The sequence below is a fragment of the Chiloscyllium plagiosum genome, chromosome 35, assembly GCF_004010195.1.
Source record: "Chiloscyllium plagiosum isolate BGI_BamShark_2017 chromosome 35, ASM401019v2, whole genome shotgun sequence".
Lineage (NCBI taxonomy): Eukaryota > Metazoa > Chordata > Chondrichthyes > Orectolobiformes > Hemiscylliidae > Chiloscyllium > Chiloscyllium plagiosum.
Window position 1 is genome coordinate 8,240,222 of NC_057744.1, and position 14,107 is coordinate 8,254,328.

General features: G+C 42.0%; 1 protein-coding gene across 1 annotated transcript in view; it reads right to left on the bottom strand.

Annotated features, from left to right (window-relative positions):
- LOC122540545 overlaps positions 1-14,107 on the bottom strand; it is a 30,931-nt gene that overhangs the window by 16,491 nt on the left and 333 nt on the right. The window contains exons 2-4 of the mRNA XM_043676410.1: positions 13,121-13,278; positions 10,683-10,907; positions 6,758-7,093 (exon numbers count right to left, since the gene is read on the bottom strand). Of these exons, the coding sequence (XP_043532345.1) occupies positions 6,758-7,093; positions 10,683-10,907; positions 13,121-13,278 (719 nt within the window). The remainder of the gene's footprint in view (positions 1-6,757; positions 7,094-10,682; positions 10,908-13,120; positions 13,279-14,107) is intronic.

Here is a 14,107-nt window from a genome sequence, read left to right on the forward strand (position 1 = left end):
GTAATCCTCTGTTCTTTAGAAGCTTCCCAGTCCTCCATTTTCCCACTTATCTTTGCTGTGTTATACTTTTTCTCTTTTAACTTTATATGTTTCTTAACTTCCCTCGTCAGCCATGGCCACCCCTGCCTCCTCATAGGATCTTTCTTCCTTTTTGGAATGAACTGATCCTGCATCTTCTGCATTATACACAGAAATATCTGCCATTGTTCCTCCACTGTCATATTGCAGCGCTGACGAAAGAACTCGAAGACCTCAGGCTCATCCGAGAAAACGAGATCTTTCTGGACAAGACCTTCAGCGATGGTCTCAAATTGCAGATTGAAGCTTATTGTATTATGGTCACTACTTCCCAATGGCTCCTTCACTTAGAGGTCTCTGACCAATTCTGGTTCATTACACAATACCAGATCCAGATTTGCCTTCTCCCTGGTCGGCTCCAGCACCAGCTGCTCTAAGAATCCATCTCTGAGGCACTCCACAAAGTCTCTTTCTTGTGGCCCAATACCATCCTGATTCTCCCAGTCTACCTGCATGTTAAAATCCCCCATAACAACTGTAGTGACATATTTGCGACAGGCCAATTTCAGCTCCTGATTTAACTTACATCCGACATCCAGACTACTGTTTGGGGGCCTGTAGATAATTCCCAAGAGGGTCTTTTTACCCTTAGTATTTCTCAGCTCTATCCACACTGACTCTACATCCCCTGATTCTAGGTCCCCCCATGCAAGGGACTGAATATCATCCCTTACCAACATGGCCACCCCACCCCCTCTGCCCGTCAGTCTGTAGAATGTCGGAAAGGAGATAGGAGTGTATTGGAATAGTCAATCTTGAGTTAGTGAAAGTATGAGTGAGGCTTTTAGCAGTAGATAAACTGAGACATTTTATGGGTTCCATTAACCCTTGAAAAGTGCAATGTTTCTGACATGATAATGCATCTGGATACTGTTGCCTACGTTAACCCAGAATAAAAAAAATGCCAATTTTGAACACTTGAAAGGCATAGGGAAATAAATAAATACATTTTGAAAATATTGAAAATTTTGAATTTTGTGTATAATCTTCCCCAACTCAATTATCTGTCCCTTTTGTTAAGATAGGATTCTGAACGTGTACCAACTGGTACTTTATTTCATTGTCCTACTATCATAGTTGATCTGTGACTCTACGTGACAATGGAAGGTAGTATACTTGACTTAAAGCCTTTACATTGCATAAGTATCAGTTTGGCTCAAGAATAACTCTCATTTTTGGGCCAGAAGGTCACTATTTTAAACAATATTGCAAGACTTGAGTACATGGCCCAACATGACACCTCAATACAACAATGAGGGAATGCTGCACTGTCAAAGGTATTGTCTTCTGGATGAAGCATTATTTTCTTGACACCATGATGCTCTTGAGGAAGAACAGGAAGTTCATTCCTTGCCAAACTATCCAAAAGTTATCTGTGAACCACTATTACCAAGAACAGATAAATTACTTGCTTATCACATTGCTGTTTGTGAAATCTTGTCCACAGGTTGTTTGCCCCATTTCTTAGATTACTTACAGTGTGGAAACAGGCCCTTTGGCCCAACAAGTCCACACCGACCCATCGAAGCACAACCCACCCTGACCCATTCTCCTACATTTACCCCTTCACCTAACACTACGGGAAATTTAGCATGGCCAATTCACCTAACCCATACCTTTTTGGACTGTGGGAGGAAACCGGAGCACCCAGAGGAAACCCACACAGACACGGGGAGAATGTGCAAACTCCACATAGTCAGTCGCCTGAGGTGGAGATTGAACCCAGGTCTCTGGCGCTGTGAGGCAGCAGTGCTAACCACTGTGCCACCGTGCCACCCATATTACTTAGTGTGGAAACAGGCCCTTCGGCCCAACAAGTCCACACTGACCTGCCGAAGCACAACCCACCCAGACCCATTTCCTGCTGTAAAAACAGTGACTAATTTCCGGAGTAAATAATTGATGATGAAGCACTTGCAGACTTTGAGAAGATGTGAATAGTGCTACATAAATGCAGTTTTCATTTCTTTCAGATGCAAGTATTTTAAAAAACATCACAGAGGATATATTTTAAAAGCTGTACACAGCACAGAGGCAGTGGAGGTGACAAGGGAGGTGGCAATGGGTTAAAGCTTGGTGGCTTGTGTTGTGAAACAGATCTTGTATTTGTGAATAATGTTACAAAATGGAAGAATGTCGATGAGGAAGAGGATAGGGCTAGAGATAGACCCTTGGGATTCTCCAGGAACACCAGTGTAGAGGTGGGAAGAGAAATGATTTCTAGAGATGATATGTCTTGGATTGCAACAACTGAGGGCTGTGACACTGAGCTGGAAGATGAAAGAAAGCCATTAGAGGAAGATGGACTCTGAACATTGTCAAAATATTACAAAGGTGTAGAGGAAGATGAAAAAAGATAATGCATTATGGTCAAAAATCATTAATAATTTTATTTGTGATATATTGTGAAATATTTTGATAAGTTGAGTGCGTGGGCAAAGATTTGTCAAACGTTTATGAAATATCGGGAAATGTGAAATTGTCCTTTCAGCAGGAAGGCTAAAAAAGAAATGAAGTCACATGACACCAAGTTATAGTCCAACAGGTTTATTTGAAATCATATGCTTTTGGAGCGTTGCTCCTTGGTCAGGTGACTTCACCAGTTGGACTAAAACCTGGTGTCATGTGACCTCTGAATCTCTCCACCCTAGTCCAACTTTGGCACCTCCACATCATAAAAATGAAATGACAGCAGATCTCTGAGATGTAGCGGGATCTGGGTTTCCTAGTGCATGAACCACATAAGGCTGGCATGCAAGAACAGCAAGTAATGAGGAAAACCGACAGCATTTATCATAGGGAGAATTGGATAAAACAGTAGGGAGGCAATGTTTCAGTTATACAGAGCATTGGTGAGATCACTTCTGTAGTGCAGAGTAAAATATTGGTCACCTTATTTAAGGAACAATGTAAATGCGCTGAGGTCAGTTCAGAGAAATTTGCTGGACTAATGTGTGAAATGAATGCTTTGACTTATGGGAAAAGATTGGACAGACCAGGATTGTATCTGCTGCAGTTTAGAAGAGTAAGAGACAACTTGATTGAAACATACAACATACCGAGTTCACCAGCAAGCAGGAAGGTGGTTTGAAGTGCGTTTACTTCAATGCCAGGAGCATCCAGAATAAGGTGGGTGAACTTGCAGCATGGGTTGGTATCTGGGACTTCGATGTTGTGGCCATTTCGGAGACATGGATAGAGCAGGGACAGGAATGATTGTTGCAGGTTCAGGGATTTAGATGTTACAATAAGAACAGAAGATAGTAAAAGAGAGGGAGGTGTGGGATTGTTAGTCAAGGACAATATTACGGTGGCAGAAAGAACACTTGAGGACTCGTCTACTGAGGTAGTATGGGTTGAGGTTAGAAACAGGTAGGGACAGGTCACCCCATTGGGAGTTTTCTATAGGTCTCCAAATAGTTCCAGAGATGTTGAGGAAAGGTTAGCAAAGATGATTCTGAACAGGAGCGAGAGTAACAGGGTATGTTACTTCACCCTATTTGCCAATGACTTCTCATGTCCCCTCCTTGCTCCAGGGTATGTTAGTAATGGGGTCTTTAACATTCCAAATATTGACTGTAAATACTATAGTTTGAGTACTTCAGATGGGTCAGTTTTTATCTGTTGTGTGCAGGAGGGTTTCCTGACACAGTATATAGACAGGCCAATAAGAAGCAAGGCCACATTGGATTTGGTGCTGGGTAATGAAACCATATTGGTGTTAGATTTGGAGGTAGCTGAGCACTTTGGTGATAGTGACCACAATTTGGTTTTGTTTACTTTAGTGATGGAAAACGACAGGTATATACTGCAGGGCAAGAGTTATAGTTGGGAAAAGGCACTTTTGATGTGATATGGGAAGATTTAGGATGCATTGGATGGGGAATGAAACTGCAGGGGATGGGCACAATAGAAACGTGGACCTTGTTCAAGGAACACCTACTGCATGTCCTTGATAAATATGTACCTGTCAGGCAGGGAGGAAGTGGTCGAGCGAGGGAACCGTGGTTTACTAAAGAAGTTGAATCTCTTGTCAAGAGGAAGAAGAAGGCTTATGTAAGGATGAGATGTGAAGGCTTAGTTAGGGCACTTGAGAGTTACAAGTTAGCCAGGAAAGACCTAAAGAGAGAGCTAAGAAGAGCCAGGAGGGGACATGAGAAGTCATTGGCAGATAAGGTGAAGGAAAACCTTAAAGCTTTCTACAGGTATATCAGGGATAAAAGAATGACTAGAGTAAGATTAGGGCCAGTCAGTGATAGTAGTGAGAAGTTGTTTGTGAAATCCAAGGAGATAGGAGAAGCGCTAAATTAAAATTTTTCATCAGTATTCACTCTGGAAAAAGACAAACTTGAGGTGAATACTGAGATACAGGCTATTAGACTGGATGGGATTGAGGTTCACAAGGAGGAGGAGTTAGCAATTGGAAAGTGTGAAAATATATAAGTCCCCTGGGCCAGATGAGATTTAACCTAGGATTCTCTGGGAAGCCAGGGAGGAGATTGCTGAGCCTTTGGCTTTGATCTTTATGTCATTATTATTTACTGGAATAGTGCCAGAAGACTGGAGGATAGCAAATGTTGTCCCCTTGTTCAAGAAGGGGAGTAGGAACAACCTTGATAATTATAGACCAGTGAGCCTTACTTCGTTTGTGAGTAAAGTATTGGAAAAGGTTATAAAAGATAGAATTTCTAATCATCTAGAAAAAATTAAGTTGATTTTGGATAGTCAACATGGTTTTGTGAAGGGTAGGTTGTGCCTCACAAATCTTATTGAGTTATTTGAGAAGGTGACCAAATAGGTGGATGAGGGTAAAGCGTTTGATGTGGTGTATATGGATTTCAGTAAGGCATTTGATAAGGTTCCCCGCAGTAAGCTATTGCATTAAATGCGGAGGCATGGGATTGAGGGTAATTTAGTGGTTTGGATCAGAAATTGGCTAGCTGAAAGAAGACAGAGGGTGGTAGTTGATGGGAAGTGTTCATCCTGGAATTCAGTTACTAGTGGTGTACCACAAGGATCTGTTTTGGGCCACTGTTGTTTGTCATTTTTATAAACGACCTGGATGAGGGTGTAGAAGGATGGGTTAGTAAATTTGCAAATGACACTAAGTTCGGTGGAGTTGTGGATAGTGTGGAAGGATGCTGCAGAGGGACATAGATAAACTGCAGAGCTGGGCTGAGAGGTGAAAAATGGAGTTTAATCTAGAAAATGTGACATGGTTCACTTTGGAAGGAGCAACAGGAATCAAGAGTACTGGGCTAATGATAGATTCTTGTTGGTGTGGATGAACAGAGTGAGCTTGGTGTCCATGTACATAGATCCCTGAAAGTTCCAATCAGGTTGATAGAGTTGTTAAGAAGATGTACAGTGTGTTAGCATTTATTGGTAGACGGATTGAGTTTTGGAGCCACAAGATCATGTTGCAGCTGTACAAAACTGTTGCGGCCAAACTTGGAATATTGCATACAGTTATAATACGGACGTGAAAGTTTTGGAAAGGGCTCAGAAGAGATTTACTAGGATGTTGCCTCGTATGGAGGGAAGGTCTTATGAGGAAAGGTTGAAGGACTTGAGGCTGTTTTTGTTAGAGAGAAGAAGGTTGAGAGGAGATTTAATTGAGACATATAAAATAATCAGAGAGTTAGATAGGATGGATTGTGAGAGCCTTTTTCCTCGGATGGTGATGGCTAGCAGGAGCGGACATAGCTTTAAATTGAGGGGTGATAGATATAGGAGAGATGTCAGAGATAGTTTCTTTACTCAGAGAGTAGTAGGGATGTGGAACACCCCTCCTGTAACAGTAGTAGACTGGCCATCTTTAAGGGCATTTAAATGGTCATTGGATGAAAATGGAATAGTGTAGGATAAGTGAGCTTCAGACTGATTTCATGGGTCGGCACAATATCGAGGGCTGAAGGGCCTGTACTGCGCTGCAATATCCTATGTTCTCTACTTGAGTGGTCTTGACAGCAACAATGTGGAGAGGATATTTCCTCTTATGGGAGAATCTAGAACTTGGTGTCACCCATTTAAGACAGAGCTTGAGTCTTGGATAATTTAAAAGAGGATTCTTGATAAGTAAGGGAGCAAAATGTTAAATAGGCAGAAACGCAGATGCGAATATACAATCAGATCAGCCATCGCCTTATTGAATGGTGAAGAGTGTGTGAGGTGTTGAAGATCTACCCCTGCCTCTTTGTAAATATGTACATTTAGCTTAGAAAGAGCCATTGCTGCGCTTCTGATATTTTCTAGCCAACAGCAACAGCAGACGATGATGTAACAGTGACATCACTAGCCTAGTAATGCAAAGGCTGGCTTTAATGTTTGGGTTAAAAAAGATCAAATGCCAGCTGGTGAGATTTCAATTCAATGAATAAACCTGGAATTCAAAGCTAGGTGTAGTCATAATGACCATGACAACTGTCATTAATTGTTGAAAAATAAACCATGTGAGTTTTAAAATATTTTACATAGCCAGAAGTACAAGGGGGAAAAAAAATCTTGTTTCGTTTAATTACCTCTCCAGTATATTCTGAAACTTATTCAATATGCTTTTGCCCTCCTTATCCAAACCCAACCTCACTTCCCCTGACAAACCTTGCTACATTTTAGGATGTTCTCTATTTTGGAATGACATTGCAGCATCATTCACAGATCACTTGCCCTTCACTGTTACCTGTGTTGGAATCCAGACCAACTCCAATGATGGATACCACCTGGCCAGTCTTCTCATGGATGATAGGTGCTCCAATTTCAATCGGTGCCAACATGTTTGTGGCTGGGCTAATGTACGTTCCCCCCAATGGATAGGCCAGCCCTGTCCTCAGATGAATGGTCACAGCCAAGATGGGCACCTCAATGCCTGTCGCTGCATCTCCAATTGGTCCTCCCAGCCTCAGCTTGCACTGCTGATGCAGGCTCCTTAGCTGAATCTTCACTGGGAGGCCAGTGTTTGGATTCAGTGGGTGAGGCACATATGGAATCAAATGTTCCACACGTTGACAGGCCACTCCTAGGATTTGAAAGTAAGGAATAAAATGAGATTACTTCATATGCATAAATCCAAAACTTCATAAATATGTCAGTTATAGTACAGCACCAACTACTCAGACAGCAAAATTAAATGACATCTGTATATTTTTAGCTTTCTGCCTTCAAAACTGAATGAGGCACTCAAAGAAACCTTTTGCTATACATTTTTATTTCTGAAATGTGGGCACCACTGGCTAGGCCAGCATTATTGCCTTGACAGCAACTACATTGTTATAACCCGAGAGCCTCATATCGGTCAGACCAGGTAAGGACAGCAGTTTCCTTACCTTAAGACCATGAGTGAACCAGGTGGGTTTACCTCATAATGTTGTTCTGGTAAAAACTTACACTTACTTCCAGATTTCCTATGAATTCAAATTCCACTATCTACCGTGGGAGCAGTGGGGTGGGGAGGTGGGTGGTTGAGCCCAGATCCCTGGAATATTAACTAGGTCAACAGCCCAGTGACAATACCATTAAGCCATCACCTCCTGATTGGCTTCAAGCATTCCATATTAACAAGCTTCTGCTTTCCTGATTATTGAGCTAAGGAGTTGGAAAGTCATGTTGAAGTTCTACAGGACATTGGTGAGGCCCTTTCTGGAGTATCGTGTCCAGTTCTGGTCGACCTGACATAGGAAGGAGATAATTAAGTTGGAGAGGGATCAGAGAAGATTTGCCAGGTAGGATATTGCCAGGAATGGAGGGTTTGAGTATTAAGGAGAGGCTGGGGTGTAGGAGGTTGGGGGATGACCTTATAGGGTTAGGGTTAGGGTTAGGGTTTATAACATCATGAGGGACATAGATAAGGTGAATGGTAAGATTCTTTCTCCAAGGGTGGGAGAGTTCAAAGCGAGGGGCCATATTTTTAAGGTAAGAGGAGAAAGATTTAAAAAGGACATGAACGGCAACTTTTTTTACACAGCCCATGATTTATGTGTAGAATGAATCATAGAATCCCCACAGTATGTAAACTGCCCATTTGGTCCATCAAGCCCACATTAACCTTCTAAAGGTCTTCCCACTCAGGCTAACCCTATCCCTGCATTCCCCATGGCTAACCCACCTCGCCTGAACACAATAGGGCAATTTAGCATGGCCAGTCTATCTAACCTGCACACCTTTGGACTATGAGGGGAAACCAGAGCACCCAGAGGAATCCACACAGACACGAGGAAAATGTGCAAACTCCTCACAGATAGTCATCTGAGGCTAGAATCAAACCTGAATCCCTGGGGCTAACCACTGAGTCACCGTGCCACCCTAGACTGCCAGGGGAAATGGTATATGTATGACAGTATTTAAATGACGTTTGGATAGGTACATAAATAGGAAAGGTTTGGAGGGATATGGGCCAAATGCAGGCAAGTGGGACTTGGTTTAGTTTGGGAATATGGTTGGTATGGATTGGCTGGATGGAAGGATCTGTATCACTCTATGACTCTATAATGTTCACTGGTTATTTCTTTCAGGTTTTTAAAGCTGCTTTTGCTTTTTGTTTTAAAAGTCATTTACCTGATGCTTTATGTATAATTCTAGCGCAGTAGCATAGTGAATTTGTCATAGGACTCGTAATCCCAAGGACTGGGCTAATGATCCAACAATTATAAGTCAATTGCAGGTGCAGCAAGCAATCACGATGGCAAATGGGCTGCTGGCTTTTAAAGCAGGACGATGTGAGTACAGTATTAATAAGTCTTGCTTCAGCTGTGTGGGACCTTAGTAAGATAGGACGTGGAGTATTGTGCGTATTTATGGTCCCCTTACCTCAGGAACAATAGATGAAATGCAACAAAGCATCTAAAGACTAATTGCTCGGGTGATGGAACTGTCCTGTCAGGAGAGTTTGTGGAATCTGGGCCTGTATTCTCTAGACTGTAGAAGAATGAAAGGTGATCTCATTGAAACTGACAAAATTCTTAAAGGGGTAGACAGGATAGATGGAGAAAGGATGTGTCATCTGCCTGGGAATCTAGACACACTGTCATGCATTAAGAGGCAAGCCATTTAGAACGGAGATAAGGAATTTCTTTGTTCAGAGTCTCGTAAGTCTTTGGAATTCTCTGCCTCAGAGAGCAATAGAAGCTTAGCATCTTCAAGACAGGGATTAACAGGTTTCCAGATACTCATGAATCAAGGGATATATGGATAGTGCAGGAAAATGGTGTTGAGATAGGCAATCAGCCATGATTTAGAATGTTGGAGCTGGCTCAAGGAACAGAATGACCAACCCCTGCTCCGATATTCCCACGTTCAAATCCTAGAACAGCAGCTCGGAAATTTAAATTTAACTAATCAAATAAAACTTGTAATAACAATTAACAATGAACACGGTCAGTATGTAATAACTAGGTTGCTATAAACACCTGGAGACACGAAGGACTGCAGATGCTGGAAGCCAGAGTCAAGAGATGTGAAGCTGAAAAAGCACAGGAGGCCAGACAGGATCTGAGGATAGGGGAGTCAACATTTCAGGCCAAAATGTTGACTTTCTTGCTGTAAACATCTATTTGGTTCACTAATGTTCCTTAAATCAGAAAATCTGCTGTCCTTACTCAAGTCTATATGCAGGTCCAGATCCACAGTAATGTGTTTCATTCATATTTGCCTTCTGACCTACCAAGCCACACAGTTTTATTCAAGAAAACATCTCACCACCATGTTCACAATGACAATTAAAGTGGACAAGAATTGACCTTTCCAGTGACACCCATATTAGATAAATGAATAAAAAGGAGGACTTGTTCCTCTGTAATATCCAGGGGAATAGAGCAAGTGAAAAAAAGAGAATAATGCCTTGTGGAGTTGGCTGATGGTGAGGGGTTGGAATGAGAAAGGTCTCACCCAGGTGTATAGAACAATTCTGTGAGGCATGAAATGGTCCTCAAATTCTTTAGTTATTCAGTGCCTTTGAACAAGATAAAGAGGGTGAAGTGGATGAAAAGTTGCTGAAAGCAGGTTAAAACAGCAAGATTCAAAAAGAGAATTAGATAAATACTAAGTTGAAGGGAGAATATTCACAGGACCATAGGAAAAAAGCAGGACATTGGGTGTAATAGGGCAGCTGTGTGAAAAAGGTAGAAATATTTTCCATTGCATCACTCTATAATTCTATGACTGAGTTGAACTAATTACTAGTTTCATCTCCCTGCTCAGCTTGATTGCTCATGAATTATTCCCTTATTTATCAGTATCTAACAAAGTTATTGGGCAAATGTTTCATGTATTGTGTTAAATATAATTGTTCTAATTAGCACACATGATGACTCTGATGCATTGTTTCTACAAGGGTCTTTAACATGTAGGAGAAAGTGAGGTCTGCAGATGCTGGAGATCAGAGCTGGAAATGTGTTGCTGGAAAAGCGCAGCAGGTCAGGCAGCATCCAGGGAACAGGAGAATCGACGTTTCGGGCATAAGCCCTTCTTCAGGGCTTATGCCCGAAACGTCGATTCTCCTGTTCCCTGGATGCTGCCTGACCTGCTGCGCTTTTCCAGCAACACATTTCCAGCTCTTTAACATGTATCTTTTTCTTATATTAACAGTTGGCTCTTTGCTTTGGGGAAGTAACCTGTTGAGTCCGTGAACGGGATAAGCTGAGATCTTGTGGAATCGTAACACACGTTGCCAGCAATAGGCAGCACCTTTCCAGTCTGAGGGTGCAGGAAATGGCCTTCAGGTACAGGCATGATGTATTTGTTGGCCAGAAGCATAACAGCATCCGGATGCGGAGTGACCAGCCCTGTCAGCTGATCCACCTGGAGGAGGTCACAGGCTCGGATTGTTCCATCAGCTCCTGTCATGTGAAATTAAAGTGAGTTTTAAAATGACAACATTCTGACATTTCACAATTGGAGTATCTTTCAATACCTGCTACCTGCAGAGGCATAGAGTTATGTGGCACGAAAACAGACCCTTCGGTCCAACTTGTTCATGCCGATCAGACATCCTAATCTGACTTTGTCCCATTTGTCCGCACTTGGCCCATATCCCTCTAAACCTTTCCTATTCATATACCCATCCAGATGCCTTCTAAATGTTGCAATTGTATCAGCCTACACCACCTCCTCTGGCAGCTCATTCCGTATGCGCATTACCCTCTATGTGAAAGTTACCCCTCAGGTCCTTTTTAAATCTTTCCCCTCTCCCCTTAAGCCTGTGCCCTCTAGTTTTGGACCCCCCCCCCCATCCGAGGAAAAAGACCGTGTCTATTTACCCTATCCATGCCCCTCATGATTTTATAAATCTCCGTAAGGTCACCCCTCAGTCTCCGATGTTCCAGGTAAAATAGCCCCAACCTATTTAGCCTCTCCCGATAACGCAAACTTTCCAGTCCCAGCAACATCCTTGTAAATCTTTTCTGAACCCTTTCAAGTTTAATAACATCTTCACTATAGAAAAGTGACCAGAGTTGTATGCAGTATTCCAAAAATAACCTAACCAATGTCCCAAACAGCCACAACATGACCTCCCAACCCCTATAGGGAGAAAGTGCAAACTGCAGATGCTGGAGGTCAGAGTCAAGAGTGTGATGCTGGAAAATCACAGCCAGTTAGGCAGCATCTGTGAAGCAGGAGAATCGGCGTTTTGAGCATAAGCATGAGGAAGTGTTCCCATACCCAACCTATACACAATGCATTGATTAATAAGGCAAACATACCAAATGTCTTCTTCACCACCTTGTCTACCTATGAGTCCACTTTCCTGGAACTATGCACTTGCACTCCTAGCTCTCTTTGTTCAGCAGCATTCCCCAGATCTTGCCATTAAATGTACACTTCATGCCCTGATTTGCCTTACATTTTTCAAAATTAACCTCCATTTGCCACACCCTTGGCTCTTTGGCCCATCTGATCAAGATCCCATTTTACCATGACATAATCTTCTTCACTGTCCAATATGCCACCACCTATTTTGGTGTTATCTGCAAACTTACCTCTTTTCTTCACATCTAAATCATTTATATAAATGATGAAAAGCAGTGGACCCAGCACCAATCCTTCTGGCACACCACTGGTTACAGGTCTCCAGTCTGGGAAACAACCCTCTACCTCTGCCCTCTGTCTCCAAACTTCAAATCAATTTTGTCTCAAATTGGCTAGCTCCCCCTGGATCTCGTGTGATCTAACTTTACTAACCAGTCTACCACGCAGAACCTTGCTGAATGCTTTTCTGGAGTTCATATGGACAACGCCTACTGCTCTGCGTTTATTAACCTTCTTTCTCACCTCTTCAAAAAACTCAATCTGGTTAATAAGACACAGTTTCCCACATAAAAAGTCATGCTGGTGAGGTGGGGTGCGAGGGGAGAATTGGAATGGGGCTCCGTGTTCAGGAATTATGTGTGTTGTAGGTCCATACAATCTACAATAGAATTTAAGGGAATCATTCTCTTTCACTGGTGCTATGTCCTGCAATTTTCCCCTTGCATATTAACTCATCAATTTGGGATGTCTTTTGATTGCATTCATGAAAGACCCATTCTTCATTAAAGGGTTTCAGGCACAACTCAGGAGTGTGATGAGATACTCTCCATTTGCCTGGATTGATGCAGGAACACTCAAGAATCTCATCAACGGTCTGTCATAAAACAGTCTATGTGATTAGCATCCCATGTACCTCCCCCAGTGCATTGTAGGAAGTCAGGGTGCATTGTAGATATTCACCAAGTGCAGGATATTCCTAAATCTGGCATATTTAAATAAACATTTCAATGCATTCATTGCACATCTCCTCATATGAGATATTAACAGACAATTAAAGTAACTGATATATTTGACAACTATTGTCAAAATCATTCCTGGCTTTCTTGAAAGATACAAAGAATTAGCAAAATATATATGTTTTTGATTACCATTTTCAAAAAGCCATACCAACAGTTTACCCACCTGATCAATGCCAGTTTTCACACCTCACTATCACAAGTCATCCAGCATTCTACAATACTTTAGCAAGAAATAAATCTAGTATTTTAACTGGGAAATGATAATGAACATAATTTTTCTTTACCAATGAGTTCCTCCTTAGAGAGAGCTTTTGATGTGCTCTTGTTCACTAGCTGGGCACCTGTTCCATCCCCCAGGAGAGCCCAAGCGTTTAATCTCTGACACTCGCTTGTGATGGCGTCTGACATTTGTAATATCAATGCTTCAAACTGCTCAGCAACTCTGCAAGAGGACATTACAATGGAATAATTTTGGAAATGAGTTTCATCAGGTTAACTCTGCTGCTTGACACTTTTGAACAGTAGCCATTACGATTTTTGTTATGTGGAAATTCTCAGTTTGTTGCTTTGACATTGCAGTCATTTTTACTTAGCAAATTGTTTATGACTTTTTATAATTTCCATTTTGAAATTTGTGTTGAATCTTGTGCCAAACCTCATTTTCCTGAATAAACTAAATCTCTGAGACCTAGCACTCTGCAAATGGATCCTTGACTTCCTGACCCGCAGATAGCAATCATTAAGGACAGGCAACAACACTTCCTCCATGATAATCCTCAACACCAGTGCCATACAAGGCTGCATACTCAGTCCCTTGCTAAACACCTTATACAAACACAACTGTAACCAAATTCAGCTCTAACTCCATTTACAAATTTGCTGATGAAACCACTGTAGTGAGTCAGATCTCAACAAGGACGAGACAGAGTACAGGAAAGAGATAGAGTGCTTAGCAGCATGATGTAAAGACAACAATCTCTCTCTCAATGTCAGCAAAATGAAGGATTTGGTCATTAACTTCAGGAAGTGGAGTGGAGGACATGCTCCTGTCTGTATCAATGGTGCTGAGGTGGAGATGGTCAAGAGCTTCAAGTTCCTCGGAGTAAATATCTGTCATGGTCCATCCACATGGATGCTATGGTTAAGAAAGCACACCAACTCCTCTACTTCCTCAGAAGACTAAGGAAATTCAGCATGTCCACAATGATTTTACCAATTTTTATAGATGCTCCATAGAAAGCATCCTATCGAGATGCATCACAGCTTGGTAT